Genomic DNA, 16,803 nt, shown 5'->3' with positions numbered 1-16,803 from the left:
AAAAAAACCAAATAAAATGAAGGCTTCGCTCTTCCCATGGTATCATTCGCTATCATCATCGCTACCATAAGCAACTAAAGGCCCGCTTGGGGTTTGAGTAGTGGTTGGTTTGGTGGTTATACCAGAGCCACCATAGCTCTTCAACGCGGCCAACGTAGAGCCAGATAATATACCGTTTCCTCCCGTTGGTTGAGCAGGAGGAGCTTCAATCGACTGCTGCTGAACTGGGGGCTCGAGTTCTTTCATTCTTTGCGCTTGTTCCAACTCTCGACTTCTAGCATACCACACCTCATCTGGGGGCTCATATCCATCCAAATTGAATCCAGCTTCTATTCTCTTCCTCTTCTTTGCCTCTGGATCTCTCCCTTCCAGCTCCGCCACAAATTCCGCGGGCAGTGCTCTCCTCACGGCCTCCGCAGCCTGTTCCTCGATGCGTCTGGCCTCTCTCTTTTGCGCCGCCGGGTTTGGGTCCACCGTCGCCCACCGGACGTTCAATATCTCATTATTATCCAAACTCTGATGCGACATCGCTTCCTTTGCGAATTGAGAGTTCGCTTCATTTGTATATGTCACGAACGCCACTCCTCTCTGATTAAGAACACGGATTCGATCGATTTGACCCCATTCCGCGAAATGTCTAGCTGCCACCTCCTCGATATCGTCTGTAACATGTATTCTTCCAACGTAGAGAGTTCTGTTCTGTCTCATGAATGTCCCCACGCCACCCATGTCGTCTCTGTAGTCGCTAAACTTGTCTCTGCCAAAACAGTCCACGTTCGGGTTGAACAAATCATGAACTCCCGGGAGACGGTGAAGGTATTCACATTCGTGTCCCTTTGGACAGAGCCCTCGCGCAAAGAATATGCAAAAGAACGAGCCTGTGATCTTATCGGCACGCGTATAGCCGCTGTCCTTCGCGATGTTGCACCTCGACTCTGCAGGTTGTTGGGAGAGATATTTGTCTTCGCGATCGCCTCCTGACCATTTATTATACCAGATATTGAAGATGGTTCCTGTCTGAGGAGGCGGCTCTGATTTTATCGTCGACGGGTCAACTTGTACTCGTGCTGGACGTCGTTTCCGTCGAATAATCTTGGTCTTCTTCTCCTTGTCTCCTCCATCGGTCGTAGTTAGGGCGGTTTCCGCCCCTGTAGCAGGCGTGTCTTGTGTCTCAAGCTCGGTGGATGGCTGCTCAACCGTAAGAGCGCTCTCCTGAGCTTCAACGGATTCTGTCGAGGCCATAATGTTGTCGTGTTTGTCTGTAGTTTAGCTTGTATGTACTTTGTAGCTTCATCAAAAGCTCAAAACTGCCAAAAAAAGATTCAAGATGACGGAAATGCTTATGTAATCTGGCCCAACCCACATTGCGCCAATCAGTCGGCGGGGAGAAGGTCGATATCAAATTAATCAAGAACTCGATCTTTTCCATTTGCCGTTGATAAAGCAGGCTGGAAGCTGTCAGGCTTGAATATTTCATATCTCACGTTACTTTACATCGAGCCTTTGGAGACGATACCCCCCAGCAGTTGCCCGTCATGGTGAACATCACGGAGAAGATTAAGGAGTGAGCTTCTCGGAATACATTCCTAGACCCAGGAAGACGGGCTAACATGTATATCTTTTGACGTGTAGGATCGAGGAGGAGATGCGCAGGACGCAGAGTATGGACCTTTGCTATACGAATATGTCTATGTTAATATCAGTACTAACAAATTATGTGTATAGAAAACAAGGCCACCGGTATGTTCAACCCTTTATACGTTCAACTATTGCATTGATATATCTAACGTCCTCTAGAATACCATCTGGGTCTACTTAAAGGGTGTGTATATTCTCCCCTTTGAAGATAGACTATATAACCGCCGACATAAACATCCACTAAGCAATGCTTTCCAACTTCCAGAAAACTTGCAAGACTACGAGCACAGCTTTTAGAGCCTGTCGGCGGATCTGGATCTGGCGGCGGTGCAGGTTTCGATGTGAGCAAGAGCGGAGATGCTCGAATTTCACTAGTCGGGTTCCCATCAGTCGGGAAGTCGACATTTTTATCAAAAATCACCAAGACCAAGAGTGAGGTAGCTGCATACTCCTTCACGACCCTCACAGCTATCCCCGGCGTGCTAGAATATGGCGGCTCAGAGATTCAAATACTCGATCTTCCCGGAATTATTGAGGGGGCATCCGAGGGCAAAGGGCGAGGAAGACAGGTTATCTCCGCAGCTAAGGTATATGTCCCCGCTGTTGGCAAGCTTATTACTAGTTAAGATGGCTAATGAACGTGGAAAGACGAGCGATCTGATCCTGATGGTTCTGGATGCAACCAAACGTGCCGAGCAGAGGGCGTTGCTCGAGGCAGAACTCGAGTCTGTCGGCATTCGGCTGAACCGGGAAGTACCGTGAGTATCTGCAACCCCTAGGGCGATGAAGCGCAACCGTTAACCTCAGACAGAAATATCTATCTCAAGATCAAGAAGGCCGGCGGGATGAAGATTACGTTCCAGTCACCCCCAAAATATCTTGACGAAAAGATGCTGTACAATATATTACGAGATTACAAGGTGCTCAACTGCGAGGTTTTGGTCAGAGATGAAAACGGTACCTCTACCTACTTGAAATTGACGTGGTGTTGCATGAACTGACGATGACGTAGCTACGGTCGACGATTTTATAGACGTGATCATGAAGGATCACAGGAAATACATCAAGTGGTAAGCTTCCTGCCAATTGACTTTCTAACGTTTAGTATCTGACCGGCCAATCCTCAGTCTTTACGTGTATAACAAAATCGACAGTGTCAGCCTCGACTTCCTCGACCAGCTTGCCCGAGAGCCACATACTTGCGTGATGAGCTGCGAGCTTGACCTGGGCATCAGAGACGTTGTTGATCGGTGCTGGGAGGAGCTCCAGCTTATCCGTATCTATACAAAGCGGCAAGTAGACCTCGTCTCAGGAAAGTAACGTCTTGCTAACAATGCGATTGTACAGAAAGGGCATCGATCCGGACTTCAGCGAGGCGCTCATTGTAAGAAGCAACTCAACCATTGAGGACGTGTGCGACCAGATCCATCGCACGCTCAAGGAATCATTCAAGTACGCCCTTGTCTGGGGTGCGAGTGTGATGCATGTACCGCAGCGAGTCGGTCTCGGCCATCTCGTTGCAGACGAGGACGTCGTCCACATCGTCTCCAAATAGTCATCTACGTACATCTATATCTACATCTATATCTACGTATATGTACTATCTATATTATATCTATCTACTCCGTACGTACTATCTCGTACTATTGTAGGAACCTTCTCGAAGCTTCGTGGAGATCGGCCAGCATCACGTCACAGCGCCCACTTGGCTCCGGCACAGCGCCTCACGCAACTACAACTACTACATCAACTACATAGACTGCGCCAGCTCTGCTCTCGCTCTATATATTGCCATACAGCTGCTGTTCTGTAGCTGGTTCTGTATAAACATCTCTGACTCTGCCTGCCGGACAGCGAATTGCCCCGGCTTGGCCTCTGTTTACGACCTACAGCCCACCTGCACACCGCATAATCGAGCAATTCGACATTCAACCACCGCTCGACCTACGCAAGAGCCAGCAACCATGGTTGCTGAGACGAAGCTCTACGATTCCCTAAGCATAACTCCATCCGCTACTCAGGATGAGATCAAGAAAGCATACAAGTAAGCCAGCTCTTCCCAGTTTCTGAAGTACCCGGTTTGTGTGTACGTGGACTGACCGGTCGATAGGAAAGCAGCATTGAAGTGGCATCCAGACAAGAACCCAGACAACCCTGCTGCACCTGAAAAGTTCAAAGGTAAGTCGTTTTCTTGTTGTAATCGTATGTTTCATGGCTGGAGGAGTAGCTGGCTGATAGTAGAGTAGAGGTCTCTCAGGCATACGAAGTACTTTCAGACCCCGAGAAACGCAAAGTCTACGATCAATATGGACTAGAATTCCTCCTCCGTGGAGGGAACCCGGAACCTCCACCTGGTGCCGGTGCCGGTGCCGGTGCAGGAGGTGAGGGCATGCCGTTTGGTGCCGGTGGCATGCCTGGTGGCTTCCAGAGCTATGGAGGCATGCCAGGCGGTGCCCGAACCTTCCACTTCTCGACCGGAGGCGGGCCTGGAGGATTCTCGTTTAGCTCGCCGGAAGACATCTTCTCTAGCTTCGCTCGGTCTGGCGGTGCTGGTGACGACGACCTCTTCTCCTTCCTGGGAGGCGGGGGTGGCCGTGGCTTCGGCTCTAGTGGTGGCGGATCACGATACCGACGAGAAGCAAGGAGACCACCCACGCCCGAAGTAACGACTGTCGAAAGGCAGCTCCCTCTCTCGCTGGAAGAGATATTCCACGGTGTCCACAAGAAGATGAAGATCAAGCGAAAGACGTTCGACGAAAGGACGGGCAAGAGAAGCATGGAAGACAAGATCTTGGAATTCGATATCAAGCGAGGCTTGAAGGCTGGGAGCAAGATCAAGTTCAAGGGAGTCGGTGATCAGGAAGAGGGAGGAACCCAGGATCTACACTTTATCGTCGCCGAGGTAAGCATCCATTCGTCTATGTCGACGATCCACGTTCACTAACATGATTTCCACAGAAACCACATCCTCATCTAAAGCGTGTTGGAGACGACTTGGTCACCACCGCCGAGATCAGTCTCAAGGAAGCACTGACCGGATGGTCTCGCACTGTCAACACCATCGACGGCAAACAATTGCGTGTCAGCGGCTCCGGACCAACACCGCCCGGCTTCGAAGAGACGTTCCCTTCGCAGGGGATGCCAAAGCCGAAGCAACCAAGCTCCCGCGGTGACTTTATCGTCAAGGTCGACGTCAAGTTCCCTACCTCGTTGACTCCAGCCCAGAAACAGAAACTGGGACAGATTCTTTGAACGTTAACTGTGGTGTTTCCCCACGCATGGTCCTCCACATCCATACAGAGAGGATGATACTAGATATGAACTAATGAATGAATTCAGTACAGGGGGGCAGCTGCATTGTTGGAGTTTTGGTTTTGTTATCTACCAGTGGACACAGGGGATTGATTTCATGCAACTGCTACCATAAGGAATGGCGTTTTTATCTTTACTTTTTACTTCCCAACAGTGCCCTGCGTGAGAGGGAGAGGCCATGTTTCTTGCTATATTAACACTACATGCTACCACATAAACAAATAAAGATATAACGATATAAAGATGACGTTTTATATTCACTTTTGAACTTCGATAAACTGCCCGCTTTTTAGTCTCAAAGCTTATTGGCACGCTAGTTTCCACCCCAGAAATAGAAATAGATGCGTAACTTCGTGGACAGAGTAAACATCAGGTATACAGACAACAGCAGAACCGGCAGCGCGCTCTCACGATGAAGACCCGGCTGACGTACATATACGAGGGAGACAATGAATTCGAACCGACCCAGACAGCCTTGAACGACACCGCGCTCTCGCTCCGATCGCTGAAAGCTGCTAAGCAGGAAAGGATCTTATTCGACTACACCGAGCTCCCCCACGAGGTACGAGAGAGAGGAAGCTGGATAATACTGAGAACTGGACGGTTGCTGACGATATGGCCGTCTTAGATACGACAAGTGCTGAAGAAATGCCGGGACCTGCGCATTCGCTGGGCCTCCGAACGACCGTACGCTGCCGTTGCGCCGTTTAGTAGCAGAGTCTCGCCGGGACTGCATGTCGTCTACACACCAGCTAACAGCGGCTCGTCCGGGTATGTCATGGCCTAAGGATACTCGTTTACTATGGGATGGCCTGCTTACGTTGGTTGCGTTGTTTGATAGTGAACCCCTGTGCCGTCTGCTCCAGAAGACCTTCAGCGATGAGATAGACTGCACCGTTTCTCCGGTTAGTTCGCGGCTTCAATCCCAGCAAAGGCATAACACTGCTTTGAATATCGGAAGTGACACTTTGGTTGACCTCAATTGCGCTTATAGCTATTATCTTCGCCCGCATCCTTCATATCAACGACTGACTCGGTCCCACGATTAAAATTCCACACGCTGCTCCCGTCCTTACCCCGTCTCCTCAGCTACGTCAACCAATATATCTGTCAAGAGGATGCCGAATGCCGTAATCACGTTGCGTCGATCTCCTCGGCTTCGTCACTGGATATAGACTATAGTGACTCCACGGCTCATCTCATGGTAGCTGCATATTGGGCTGAAGCTCCGGTGAAAGATGGCTGGACGGAAGTGATCAAGCAGCCCAAGGACGATCAAGACAGGGTTGAGATTGGTATTTTAGCTGAACAGAATCGAATAAAACCAGAGGAAGTGAAGGTAGGCGGATTATTAGCCGATGTAGGCCGCAAAGGAGAACTAAGTATGAGCTTGCCCTTGAGACGCTGAGAAGAGAACTATTTACTAACATATACACCGCAGCTCCCACCCTCTTCGGCTTTAACTCGCGACACCATCCTATACAATCGACATATCGGACTCAATTCCCATCGCCAACTGGACTTCATCCAACTCTCCAAATCTCCATACCGCAATCCTCCCTTTCCCCGCCATCTGAACTACCGCAGGACACAACCTGCTCCTTATACACATACCTCAGCCTCCCATCGACAATATTCGCAGACAAATACCAACTATCTACCAAAGATCCGCTGTTCCTCCAATCCCATAACCTCGTCTCCCTACATAGCATCCAAGGTGAAACCGACCTCGAAGCTCCAGACTGGATAACTCATCAGTGGGGGTCCAATCTCCTCCTAGAACTAGCAACGCCCGCATCGGACGCCATATCAGATTCCGCTCTCACCAACGACGAATGGAATATAACTATCCCCCTCCACCTTCGATATCTCCACCCTTCACCGTCCGGATACCGCGATATATATATCCCCTGGCCAGTGGTATTTTGGGCATGCGCGAATGAAGACGAGGCCGCAGTTGAAAAGCAGAAAATTAATCCATTTGATCGCGTGAGCTTGGGTTGGGAGTCGAGTTTTCCTGCTCAAACGACTTATCATCATCTTCAGCCTTCTCCGCCTTCTTCGGTGCCGGAAGATACTGATAACCTGCTTGTCGAGACGATTACTGTTCCGGTTCTGAACATGGGTCACGATACTCAACGCATGGAGATCCAGGTAGGAACTGCCATGATTATCATTGGCGGTTTCATGTGGGTGCTATGGAAGTTGGGATTAAGAGTAAACGCTCCGGGTTCAGCGCAGGATGAGCCTGAAGAGAGCAAGAAGGATCAATGATACATTAATTAATAGCCACGCCACGCTTAGAAAAAGAACCAATAATGAATACGCATGAACCTGATACCCCGACAAGTCGAGACATACATACTACTTGAGATATATTATTTAGAGTAAGAAGATAAAAAGTATAAAAGTCATAAATCAAATGCCTCATGTATAATGAAGTCCAGTATCGAGAAAAGGGACTATATACATATCGAAGGAAAAGAGCTTTATTCAAGCCCATCATAAACATCATCGTGATCATTAGATCGGTAACAGGAAAACAGCTTTGTGCATGAATAGGAGTCAAGTCCTCCCCTTTTTTCGACGATCGAGAAAATAGCAAAAGCTCCACACCTCGTCGACCTTCTGAAGTCGGCTAATCAAATAAGCGGGAAATGGGTAGAAATGGAACGGAGAAATGAATCGCCAACAATAGTCCATCAGTCATAGGCCGGAATTGGAACGCAAGACGTAACAGAGCAGCATAGCAGCATAGCAAACTGGGGATGACTAGTTGCTGCAAACGACAATACCAAAACGCGAGTTTGTCAGTGCAAAAAACCAAGATTAGAACAGTAGTCCGTCAGCAGCAGTATCCTTCAGGAGAGGATTGACTGAAATGGATGATGATAGGGTGAAGTAGGACGAAACGATATGACCGCCTGGTATGGTTGGATGCTTTAATCCAGTTGTCCGCCAACAAAACGCCGAATGCAAACGGCCCAATGAAATATTAGTCTCATCAATGTACGAATAAACGAACAGTTTGCAATCCCAACGAGCCGAAATTGAATTGCCAAAAAAGAAAGGCAAAAATGCAGAAACCAAGCGCGGTATGCCGAGATGCTAAAAATCCCAAAAATTAATGAGACGGCGTAATCGATATAACCCTCCATGAAAAACCAGTTCTTCATAGCTATACGACGATGACATCTCCTTCTGCATCTGCGGGGTCAGACAGGGTCATGTCGGTATATTTGCTAGTCCCAAGAAGAACTGAATCGTCTTCTAGTGCGATAGCACTATCATCATTATTCAGTTGGCTGGCTTCTAGACTTGTATCAACAGCTGGTCGGTTTGGAGCGTCAGCCTTGTTTGTCTTGGAAGCATTATTCGACATGTCGTTATTCATATTTGGGGAAGGGGCTTCTTGAGTTGATTGCTCGTTCTCCGTTTGCTGACTGGACATGTTATTGGCGGGAGTGAAGCTTGCAAGCTGCGCGGCAACGGCAGCAGTCGAAGTGTTTGAGAGATTTGTGGAATGTTCCCGCAATGACTTTGGGGATGAGGCCATGAAGCCACCCCGTTCAGCTTGCCATTGCATCATCTCGAGGAAGAAAACCTTTGTCATCCACCACGCGCTAAAGCTTTCGGCACCAGCGAGTGTGAGACGATGAAGGACGGTTGTCCACAGCGCATCAGCCTTTTCAATCATACAAGTTGCCGAATGGTCAGGGAACATGGTAGGCAGCTGTAATATAAAAGCAATCCACCGATCAGGGAAGTTTGTGTATTCTTCCGTATTGGTTGGTGGTAGGGAAAACCCAGCCAAGTCCCCGTCTAGGGGGTCTGTCTGGGGAGGCGAACAATTATCCAAGGGGTATAATAGAGACTTCATGTGCTCTTTCAAGATGGTAATTGCTGTCTTCACAGAGCAAGGAGGTATGTTGGCTTTGATGACTGTTTCAGCTGGGTCGACAAAGTTGCTAAATTCTTCCCACATCTTATTCCGATTTTGCAGGTGGCATAGCCATGCAGCGGCAGCGTTTGCAGACTGGTTAACGTCAAGCATACGTTTCAACAGGTGACAAAACAGACGACAAGGGATGATACGTGCCGTAGAAACGTGATCAGGTTGCGACTTGAGAGTTTCGGCAATGTGTGTGACAAGTTTGCATGATATTGAGCGAAACGCCTTGAGGACAGGGTCTGGGACAACCTGTGTGGTTAGGGGGGAGACGAAGGCCAGCATCTTCTGATACATTAGCCAGTCACATTCCTCTACCCATGGAGCAACATTTGGATGAACAAGGAGCTTGTGCACTGGAACAGTAAGGGTGCCCTGGAATGCAGAAAAGTGGCGGAAGAGATTCTTTTCCTTGCAGAATCGGAAGCTATCTATCACTGAGGTGCAATGTGAGCGATATAGAGCTGCAAGAGCGTCAGCAGCCGAAGGGTCAGGGTTATCGGGAAGGTACTGATGTATATTTGGCAATGAGAGGGTATCGCTTTCGGTGGATGGAGTGCCATCCGTTGGCTCAAAATGAAGTATATGTTGGATCTTTAACTGCGTTTTGACTGCCATCGAGTCGACTCCTAGATTCATTTCCGAGACGCTGTCGGAGTGTGCACAAGAACAATGACGGCCCGTGCCTGACGATTGTTGTTGATGTAAAATATTTGAGGCCGACGAGGTGGTATCTGATGTCTCAATGGGTGACTTTTGCGGTTGGTGAGGGTTATGAGCAAAGCTGGAATTTAGCTGGGGAGCAGATCCATCCATTCCCAGTTGGGAACCGGGTATCTGCGCTTTATCTGTCTTATCATCAAACTCGGGTTTGATATCTTGACCAATAAGGGACAGGTCAACATAATGGTACTTTGACTCTCCACGCACTCCGAGTCGACGAGTCTGCACGTTTGGAAATATTATCCTAACAAGTTTCCCAAAGGAAGCGGGATTCAGCACAGATACACGGTCATTTCCGCACTTTTCAGCGTAGCAACAGTAAACACGGTCTCGACGAACGGACCCGTTTCCCCGTAGACAGTTTTCACGTAGCCTGCACAAAAGAGTTAGAAAGATTACCAATGTACATGTCGTAGTAGTTGAACCATACCAGATCATAGCAAACACTTGTTTTACTTTCTCCGACTTGCCGCCAGCACCTTCATTCTTTCTGACCTCTGCGGCCATATCCTGCAAGCTATAGCCATCATACTGACGAAGTAACCGCCGTAGCTCGTTATCATTGGCTATAGATGATGATGTTCCTCTTCGTTTCCGAGGACCAACCTCTGACCCTTCATTATCTTCTAGCATGCGGTCGGGTGTATGGTTTTCAGTCGTGTCGAACATGTGGGGGAAGTGATTTGATGTAAACTCGGCGGGAATGTGGCCCGGCGGCGGTGTCGGCTGTGATGGCTGTGCACTCAGAGTTCTGTTTCTCATAAGGTGTTCCTGGAGCTGCATATCCGGACGCGATCTAACTGCGTTATTGTGGTTCTCCTGTAAAGCAGGATCGTCCAACCTGGCCGAACCGGCATGGCCAAACTGTTCACCATACCGGAGTATCATCTCCTCTGGGTTTGGGTGATATGGCACCTGGGAAGGGGCATATTGAGGGCGCATATAAGCTCCATAGACATCCTGTGGCTGTTGTTGGACGTCGGGGTGAAACTGCGTCGTGGCCGAGTGAATGCTAGTCGTCGACCCCCGTGACCGTGAGAGTCGAGCACTCTTCGTGGACGATGTGTTTGACCGCGATCGCATCGGCTCAATGGTGCTTTGGCGGCTCCTCGGTCTCTTCTGAGAGGCCTGGGCCGGCAAGCATGAAGTATCTGCCAACAGCATCCCGGTCAGTCAGCCGTAGAGTGAACAGGCCAGAAGCAACGTTAAAAGGACGTATCCCCGTTTATGAGAGACGAGAGGGCGTTTACCAATATCAGGAGTCATGATATCCAAATGCAATGCCCCGTTTAATGCTTAAAAATAGACCCCCTTTTCCAGCCCGTCCCTGCTTCAGGACTCGAGATTATCGCCGCCACTCGCGAGACCTAGTCAAGGCTGGTAGCTGGCAAGTCTTCCCTTCTGCACGACCTTGGGAGGATCGAGGCCGGTCTCAGAATGCAGCCGCACTGAGCCCCGAGATCCGAGACGGCGTTGGTTGCGGGCTGTCGTTGAGTGGTTGTTGGTGCTGCGTCGTCGCGCAAGGGACTTTTGCCTGGCATGTCGCTTTCTTCTCGATGTAAACAAGATGTTGTTGATGGGGAAACGCCTTTGTTGTTTCTGCCCACTAAGCGAGGGTCACGTGTAACCATGTCACGAGATAATATGGTCACGTGTAAGACATCGTCACGTGTATGTCTTTATCACGTGAGCATATGTTGTCACGTGGTAAGAGAGTGGTCACGTGTTATAGGCGGTGGAAGTCGGCAGAACGTCCTAAACAGGGAAGTGGCAAAGCACGTGCAAATGCATCACGTGACAGTAGCTGCACACAGGCCCGAAATCAGAAAGACGAAACAACCTGAAATGTTGATATCCATCACTTCATCTTCGCCTTCATCTACACCCGTTCTACATCTCTCGCCGTCGTCTTCTACTGATACTCTGCCTCCCCGATACGTGCTATACGCTGAATCCGCAAGATGTCGTTCCAAGACCGTGCGCAGCACCAGATCGCTCAGATCGATAAGGAAGTACGCAAGCTTGGTCTTATCAATAGCCCGCCACGGATGCGATGCTAACAGACCACTTCTGCCTGCAGCTCTCCAAGTACCCCGTCCTCAACAACCTCGAGCGACAGACCTCCGTGCCTAAAGTATACGCCTTCCTCGGCCTCGCGGGCATCTATGTCTTCCTCATCTTCTTCAACATCGCCGGAGCTTTCCTCGTCAACCTCGCTGGTTTCGCCATCCCCGGGTACTACTCCCTCAATGCTCTGTTCACATCCTCCACGGCAGATGACACTCAGGTATGCCCTCCCTCGCCGTCTACTCCGTACTGCTCTACCGTTCTACTATCTATTGATCATGCTGACTCTTTGTTTATAGTGGTTGACGGTTAGTTCGCCCGATGACCCACCATGGTGTACCGAGCTTTCCAGGTGATCGATGCTGACCACGTGAAAATAATGATATAGTACTGGGTTGTCTTCGCTTTGTTCAGCGTTATTGAGAGCGCCATCAGTGCCGCCTACTGGTTCCGTACGTACATGCGATCTATGTTCTTCTGTTGCCTAGAGCTAACATGACCCTGCAGCATTCTACTATCTATTCAAGTTCTTCCTCGTCCTCTGGATGGCGCTCCCACAGACCAGGTAAGCAGCCACCCCGCAAGACCCGTGGAAGCGCGCCCAACAGCTAACCCGCGAGCCAGTGGTGCCCAAATCGTCTTCCACTCCTTCATCCAGCCCGTGTTCTCCCGCTACTTCAAGAGTGCACCCACCTCAGCCAACCTCCGAGCCCAGGCTGAGCAGGCCGCCAAGGAGCACTCGTCCTGATCGCCCCCCTAATTGAAGAGATGGAGACGGATATCATGTATCAAAATTCCTCTATCTACAGCTGGCTCTGAGCTGTGCATGATTTCCTCTCTTATCTGACGAGACACGAATACCTCTCCGAATGCGCGTAATAGGACGAAGAGGTGACGCATTTGGTATGAATATGGACACGGATGGATTTTTTTAATGGTCACAAGAGTCTCGCTGCGGCGTCCTCGACAACGAACGAACCAAACAATTTTGTTTTATTCCCGCGCATTGCTTCAGTTCCTTATTCTTCCCCTCCCGCTTTGAGAGTATTGAGAGTATTGTTATTTGTTTTCTTCGTTACCTAGCGGGGAGGTTGCGTGGCCGTGCAATGCATAATCCTAATTCTGCGTGACTCGCGCCACGTTCCTTTCCCCCCGCTTCGGTCCGGTAGTTTGGGGAGGTGGGAGTGCGGCTTGGCTTAATTGGTTGTATAGTGACGCGGATTGCCACTGTCTTTTTTTTAAAGGTTGATTTTTCTTTTAATAGAAGCAACTCGAAATGGGAGCAGCAATACGAATAGCAATCTCAGTCAAGCAAGGCTCTCTTCACCTTCAATTCAGTAAAGGCCCAGCCGATTGCCCCAGTTGTCCAGCTTCGGGTTCAGGACAATCTGGTAAGGGAACGGGTTCGTCTCGCTCGTAATCGGCGGTATGTGGTCTTTGTTCTTGTTCGCAATCGCAACGATCTTGAGTGCGGCTTTGTGCAGCATCTTCTCCATCGCCTTGCGCACCTTGGCTCGGTCTGTAGTCATCCGTTAAACATGATTCCAAACAATGCAACGTTTCAAAAGATCCTCACCTAAATCTGTCCGCGGAGTCGCAATGGTAATATCCAGCGTCCATATCTCCCAACACACCTCCTCTTCATTATTACCCGTCAACCCAGTAAACCAAGCACCAGACTTCTTCCGCTTCTTCTCGAAGAACTGCACGGCAATGCGAGCCCGTACCCCGCCATTCGCAGAGTTCGACGCTGTCGAGAGATGCTGCTGTATCAACGCATTCACCCGCGCATCAATCAGCGTCTCAACCTCCAGGTCATCGATAACCGGCAGCGTCAGGTCGAGAACGTCGACGGAATCCGGTCTGACGCAGGGGAAGTAGCGGTGGAAGAAGATTGCATGTATTATTCCTGCAGCCAAGTCAGTTCCGCCGCACTCCGGAAAGCGAACACAGCAGGTAAAGAAAAAGGGCATATGTACCCTTCACGATCTCCTTGACCGACGCCCGATCCGCAAAGATCTCTAGTATATGCTCTGGCGGTTTGCGGAGATCCATGGTTCGTTTTGGTCGCAGCGTTAAATCGTGTTTTGTATGTTACTTGAAACCTGCCAGCCGTCTGGACCCGGACCACAGCTGGGGATACCGCAATAGAAGGCGAGCGTGCCGGCAACTCTCAACTCTCGCACTGCTCTACTTCTGCGGTCTAGACGATGGGCAGAGACGTAGTCACCATGTCGCGGCCGGCGGAGGGAGCATCGTCAGTTGGGGATCACGATCGCAGGCGGGTTACGGAGTACGGGGGGTTGTTATGGTTATGGTTATGGCCTGCGGGGAGAGAACGAGCTTTCAGCTCCCTTTTTTGCCCCTCTATTTAAAGGGATCGGAGTTTTCCATCTGGCTCCTTTCTTAGTGTACTTTTTTCTTTTCTTTTACGTATGGAAAGGAGGGAAAGGAGAGGCCGGGGGCGGCCGAGTGGGCGATAGCGGGGTCACGGGATGGAGTGACGACATAGGCCTGCACGACATGGCTTGGCGACTAGACCTGATGCGGAGATGAGCCCGTGACCCCGATAAAAGATGCGCCAGGTCACCTGCCAGGTCCGCAGCCGAGGTTGAACTCGATGGCATTATCCTACAAGCATCACAGTTACTCTTCTCTTATTATCTTCTTCTTCTATACTCTCTTCTTCTATATTGTTATTCTCTTTTAAGCAGCAGGTCGCGTGGGCAGAGATATACCTGTGGTTGTCTGGCTGATTGTGCAGTGATATACCTGATAATGCTACTCCTTTAGCTCTGGGACGACATCGAGATGATCAACGTAACGAAGCAGTGGTTTCGTCGTCACCGGAATGGCATCGCCATTGGGGCTGGAGTCGTCGGAGTCGGCTACCTGGCTGGCCAGTACGTGCTAGGGAAGATATCAGACGCCAGAGAGCGCATGAGCAGCGAGCGAGTTGCGCGGGAGAAGTGAGCACCCATCCCTGACAAGACATAAAGTGCATAGCTAATACTCGATGAAGTCTACGGCGACGATTCGAACAGAACCAGACAGACTGCACCTTCACCGTGCTTGCGCTGCTCCCAACGGCCACGGAAAATATACTTGCGGCTCTCCCGGTCGAGGAGCTGACGAACGAGCTGCAGCAGAAGCGAGCAGAGAGACTGGCCAAGCAGCTGAGCGCCGGAGAGGTTGCCGGGTCAGAGATAAGCTCGGAGCCTCCCAGCGCGATAGACGATGACGGGAGGAGTCTCTCGAGTCTCAGGAGTCATGGATACGTGCACACCAGCCAGATGGGAGACTCTGCTGCTGGCGATGCTCCCCGGAAGAAGAGCAGGACGCAGCTTTGGAACGAGCTGAAAGTTAACTGTAAGTCAAGCACTGTTGGACGTGTACAGGCCGGAATGCTAACATATATCCATCTCTGACAGCTCTAACGAGGTCTTTCACCTTACTATATACCCTCTCCCTATTGACACTACTCACCCGCATCCAACTCAACCTCCTCGGAAGACGAAACTACCTTTCCAGCGTAATATCACTCGCCTCTCCACAGGCAAACCCGGCCATAATAAGCCTGGAGGAGAATGACGGCGACAATGCGTTTGGCAACGACTTCGAGACGAACCGTCGATACCTGACCTTCAGCTGGTGGCTTCTACATCGTGGATGGAAATATCTGATGGAGAAAGTGGAGGAAGCCGTCGTCGAAGTCTTTGGACCACTCAACCCGCGCGAAGATATAACGCAGGAGAGGCTTTCGGAATTGACCCTCGAGGTGCGCAAGAAAGTCGAGGGCGCCACAACCGAGGAAAGACGGGTAAGGAAATGGCTTCCATACCTACTACCAGTGCCCGAACAGGAAGACTACGTCCTTCGCGAATCGGGAGTCCTATCCTCAGACGAAGCCTCTCCCCAAACAGCCTCTAACCTCCGACACCTGCTCGACGAAACCTCCGACCTCGTAGACTCTCCGCAATTCACCCACATCCTCTCCCTCCTCAACAACGAGGCATTCTCATACCTGATCGACCACAAATGCGCAATCGACGCCTTCAAGAAACCACCAACCGTACCCGCAACCCAAGCACCAGACACCAGTGCCGCAAACATGTTCTCATCCTCTGCCACCGTCATCCCATCCTCCGAATCACAGGCACCCAACCCCAAGGTAAAGCTGGCGACTATACTAGCAGTCGTCTCTCGCCAGGCACATACCATCGGCCAGGGCACCAATCCACCAAACGAGTACCTCTCCGCAATGGAAGAAGGGGTACGGGAGCTCGAAGCGTTCGCTGCCGTCGTTTATAGCAGCAACTTTGGACTCGAGGCGCCATCACTAGGTGACTCGGTAGAAGGCTCTTTCGTGGTGGTTTCTCCAACTACTGCTGAAAAGGCGTCTCCAAGGGTAGATACACCAAGGGATATTATAACGCCCGTCGAAGTTGGTGTAACTGAAGCCAAAGATGAAATCAACTTTGAGTCTGCATGGGGTAAAGCGACGGACAGCTCATAGCAGCTTATGTCTCCTCATTATATAGTCAACGACACAATCAAATACCCATTATACCCGCCAGCCTTCATATATATACACAACACCATATCTCAACCAGTAACTGTAAGATTCTCCATCTCTACCAGTAATAAATATTAGCTATACTCTTCATAGCAAAAGATGTTAGACCGTAATATACATGACTCCAATGGCTTTTTAAGGCATCGAGCTTAGTGTACTATAGAAGGGTCAGGAACAGGGAAGCATACTGAACCTATATCTTGTTTATAGTAGTCAGGTCAACTCATCTTTGAGACAGCGCTCCAGTATACTAACATCCCTCTCGGCACTTCTATCATCAACTGTACGCGTATGCCTTCTGAGATAGCTCTATCACGCTCCACGACCAAAGCCACAGTTGATAGACACAGAGCTTATAAACAGCATCTGATCTGCCGTGATACCATCCATCGGCATGCCGAGTCTCTTGCCCATGACCATCCATAACCATATCTATGGCCTATCTTCACCGCAGCTTGAGCTGTCTTCGGCTTCAGCTACTGCACTCGTGCTAGGGCCGCTCGTATTGCGGATAGACCAAGGCGCTACGAGACCCGAG

At 50.1% G+C, this 16,803-nt stretch overlaps 5 protein-coding genes across 5 annotated transcripts; 2 read left to right on the top strand and 3 right to left on the bottom strand.

Moving 5' to 3' along the window:
- Positions 1-42: 42 nt before the first annotated feature.
- GIQ15_05153 (pre-mRNA-splicing factor cwc2) lies at positions 43-1,242 on the bottom strand (the record flags this gene model as incomplete). The annotated part of the gene is made up of 1 exon (XM_033552570.1): positions 43-1,242. The coding sequence occupies one exon, from the start codon at positions 1,240-1,242 to the stop codon at positions 43-45; it is 1,200 nt and encodes a 399-aa protein (XP_033406300.1).
- Positions 1,243-5,362: 4,120 nt separating this feature from the next.
- Positions 5,363-7,224, top strand: GIQ15_05152 (pbn1; the record flags this gene model as incomplete). Its single annotated transcript, XM_033552569.1, has 5 exons — positions 5,363-5,512; positions 5,579-5,721; positions 5,792-5,855; positions 5,945-6,332; positions 6,392-7,224. 5 exons carry the CDS (start codon positions 5,363-5,365, stop codon positions 7,222-7,224), a joined length of 1,578 nt encoding a protein of 525 aa, XP_033406299.1.
- A 904-nt stretch (positions 7,225-8,128) lies between these two features.
- Positions 8,129-10,705, bottom strand: GIQ15_05151 (RfxA; the record flags this gene model as incomplete). The annotated part of the gene is made up of 2 exons (XM_033552568.1): positions 8,129-9,995; positions 10,053-10,705. 2 exons carry the CDS (start codon positions 10,703-10,705, stop codon positions 8,129-8,131), a joined length of 2,520 nt encoding a protein of 839 aa, XP_033406298.1.
- Positions 10,706-13,023: 2,318 nt separating this feature from the next.
- Positions 13,024-13,744, bottom strand: GIQ15_05150 (uncharacterized protein; the record flags this gene model as incomplete). The annotated part of the gene is made up of 3 exons (XM_033552567.1): positions 13,024-13,208; positions 13,266-13,598; positions 13,669-13,744. The coding sequence occupies 3 exons, from the start codon at positions 13,742-13,744 to the stop codon at positions 13,024-13,026; spliced, it is 594 nt and encodes a 197-aa protein (XP_033406297.1).
- A 756-nt stretch (positions 13,745-14,500) lies between these two features.
- Positions 14,501-16,205, top strand: GIQ15_05149 (uncharacterized protein; the record flags this gene model as incomplete). Its single annotated transcript, XM_033552566.1, has 3 exons — positions 14,501-14,658; positions 14,712-15,058; positions 15,121-16,205. 3 exons carry the CDS (start codon positions 14,501-14,503, stop codon positions 16,203-16,205), a joined length of 1,590 nt encoding a protein of 529 aa, XP_033406296.1.
- Between the last annotated feature and the right edge of the window lie 598 nt (positions 16,206-16,803).

The sequence above is a fragment of the Arthroderma uncinatum genome (genome assembly GCF_011692745.1).
Source record: "Arthroderma uncinatum strain CBS 119779 chromosome Unknown scaffold3, whole genome shotgun sequence".
In the NCBI taxonomy this organism is placed as follows: Eukaryota; Fungi; Ascomycota; class Eurotiomycetes; order Onygenales; family Arthrodermataceae; genus Arthroderma; species Arthroderma uncinatum.
The sequence above is the reverse complement of the archived record's forward strand: the minus strand, read 5'-3'. Positions and strand labels throughout refer to the sequence as shown.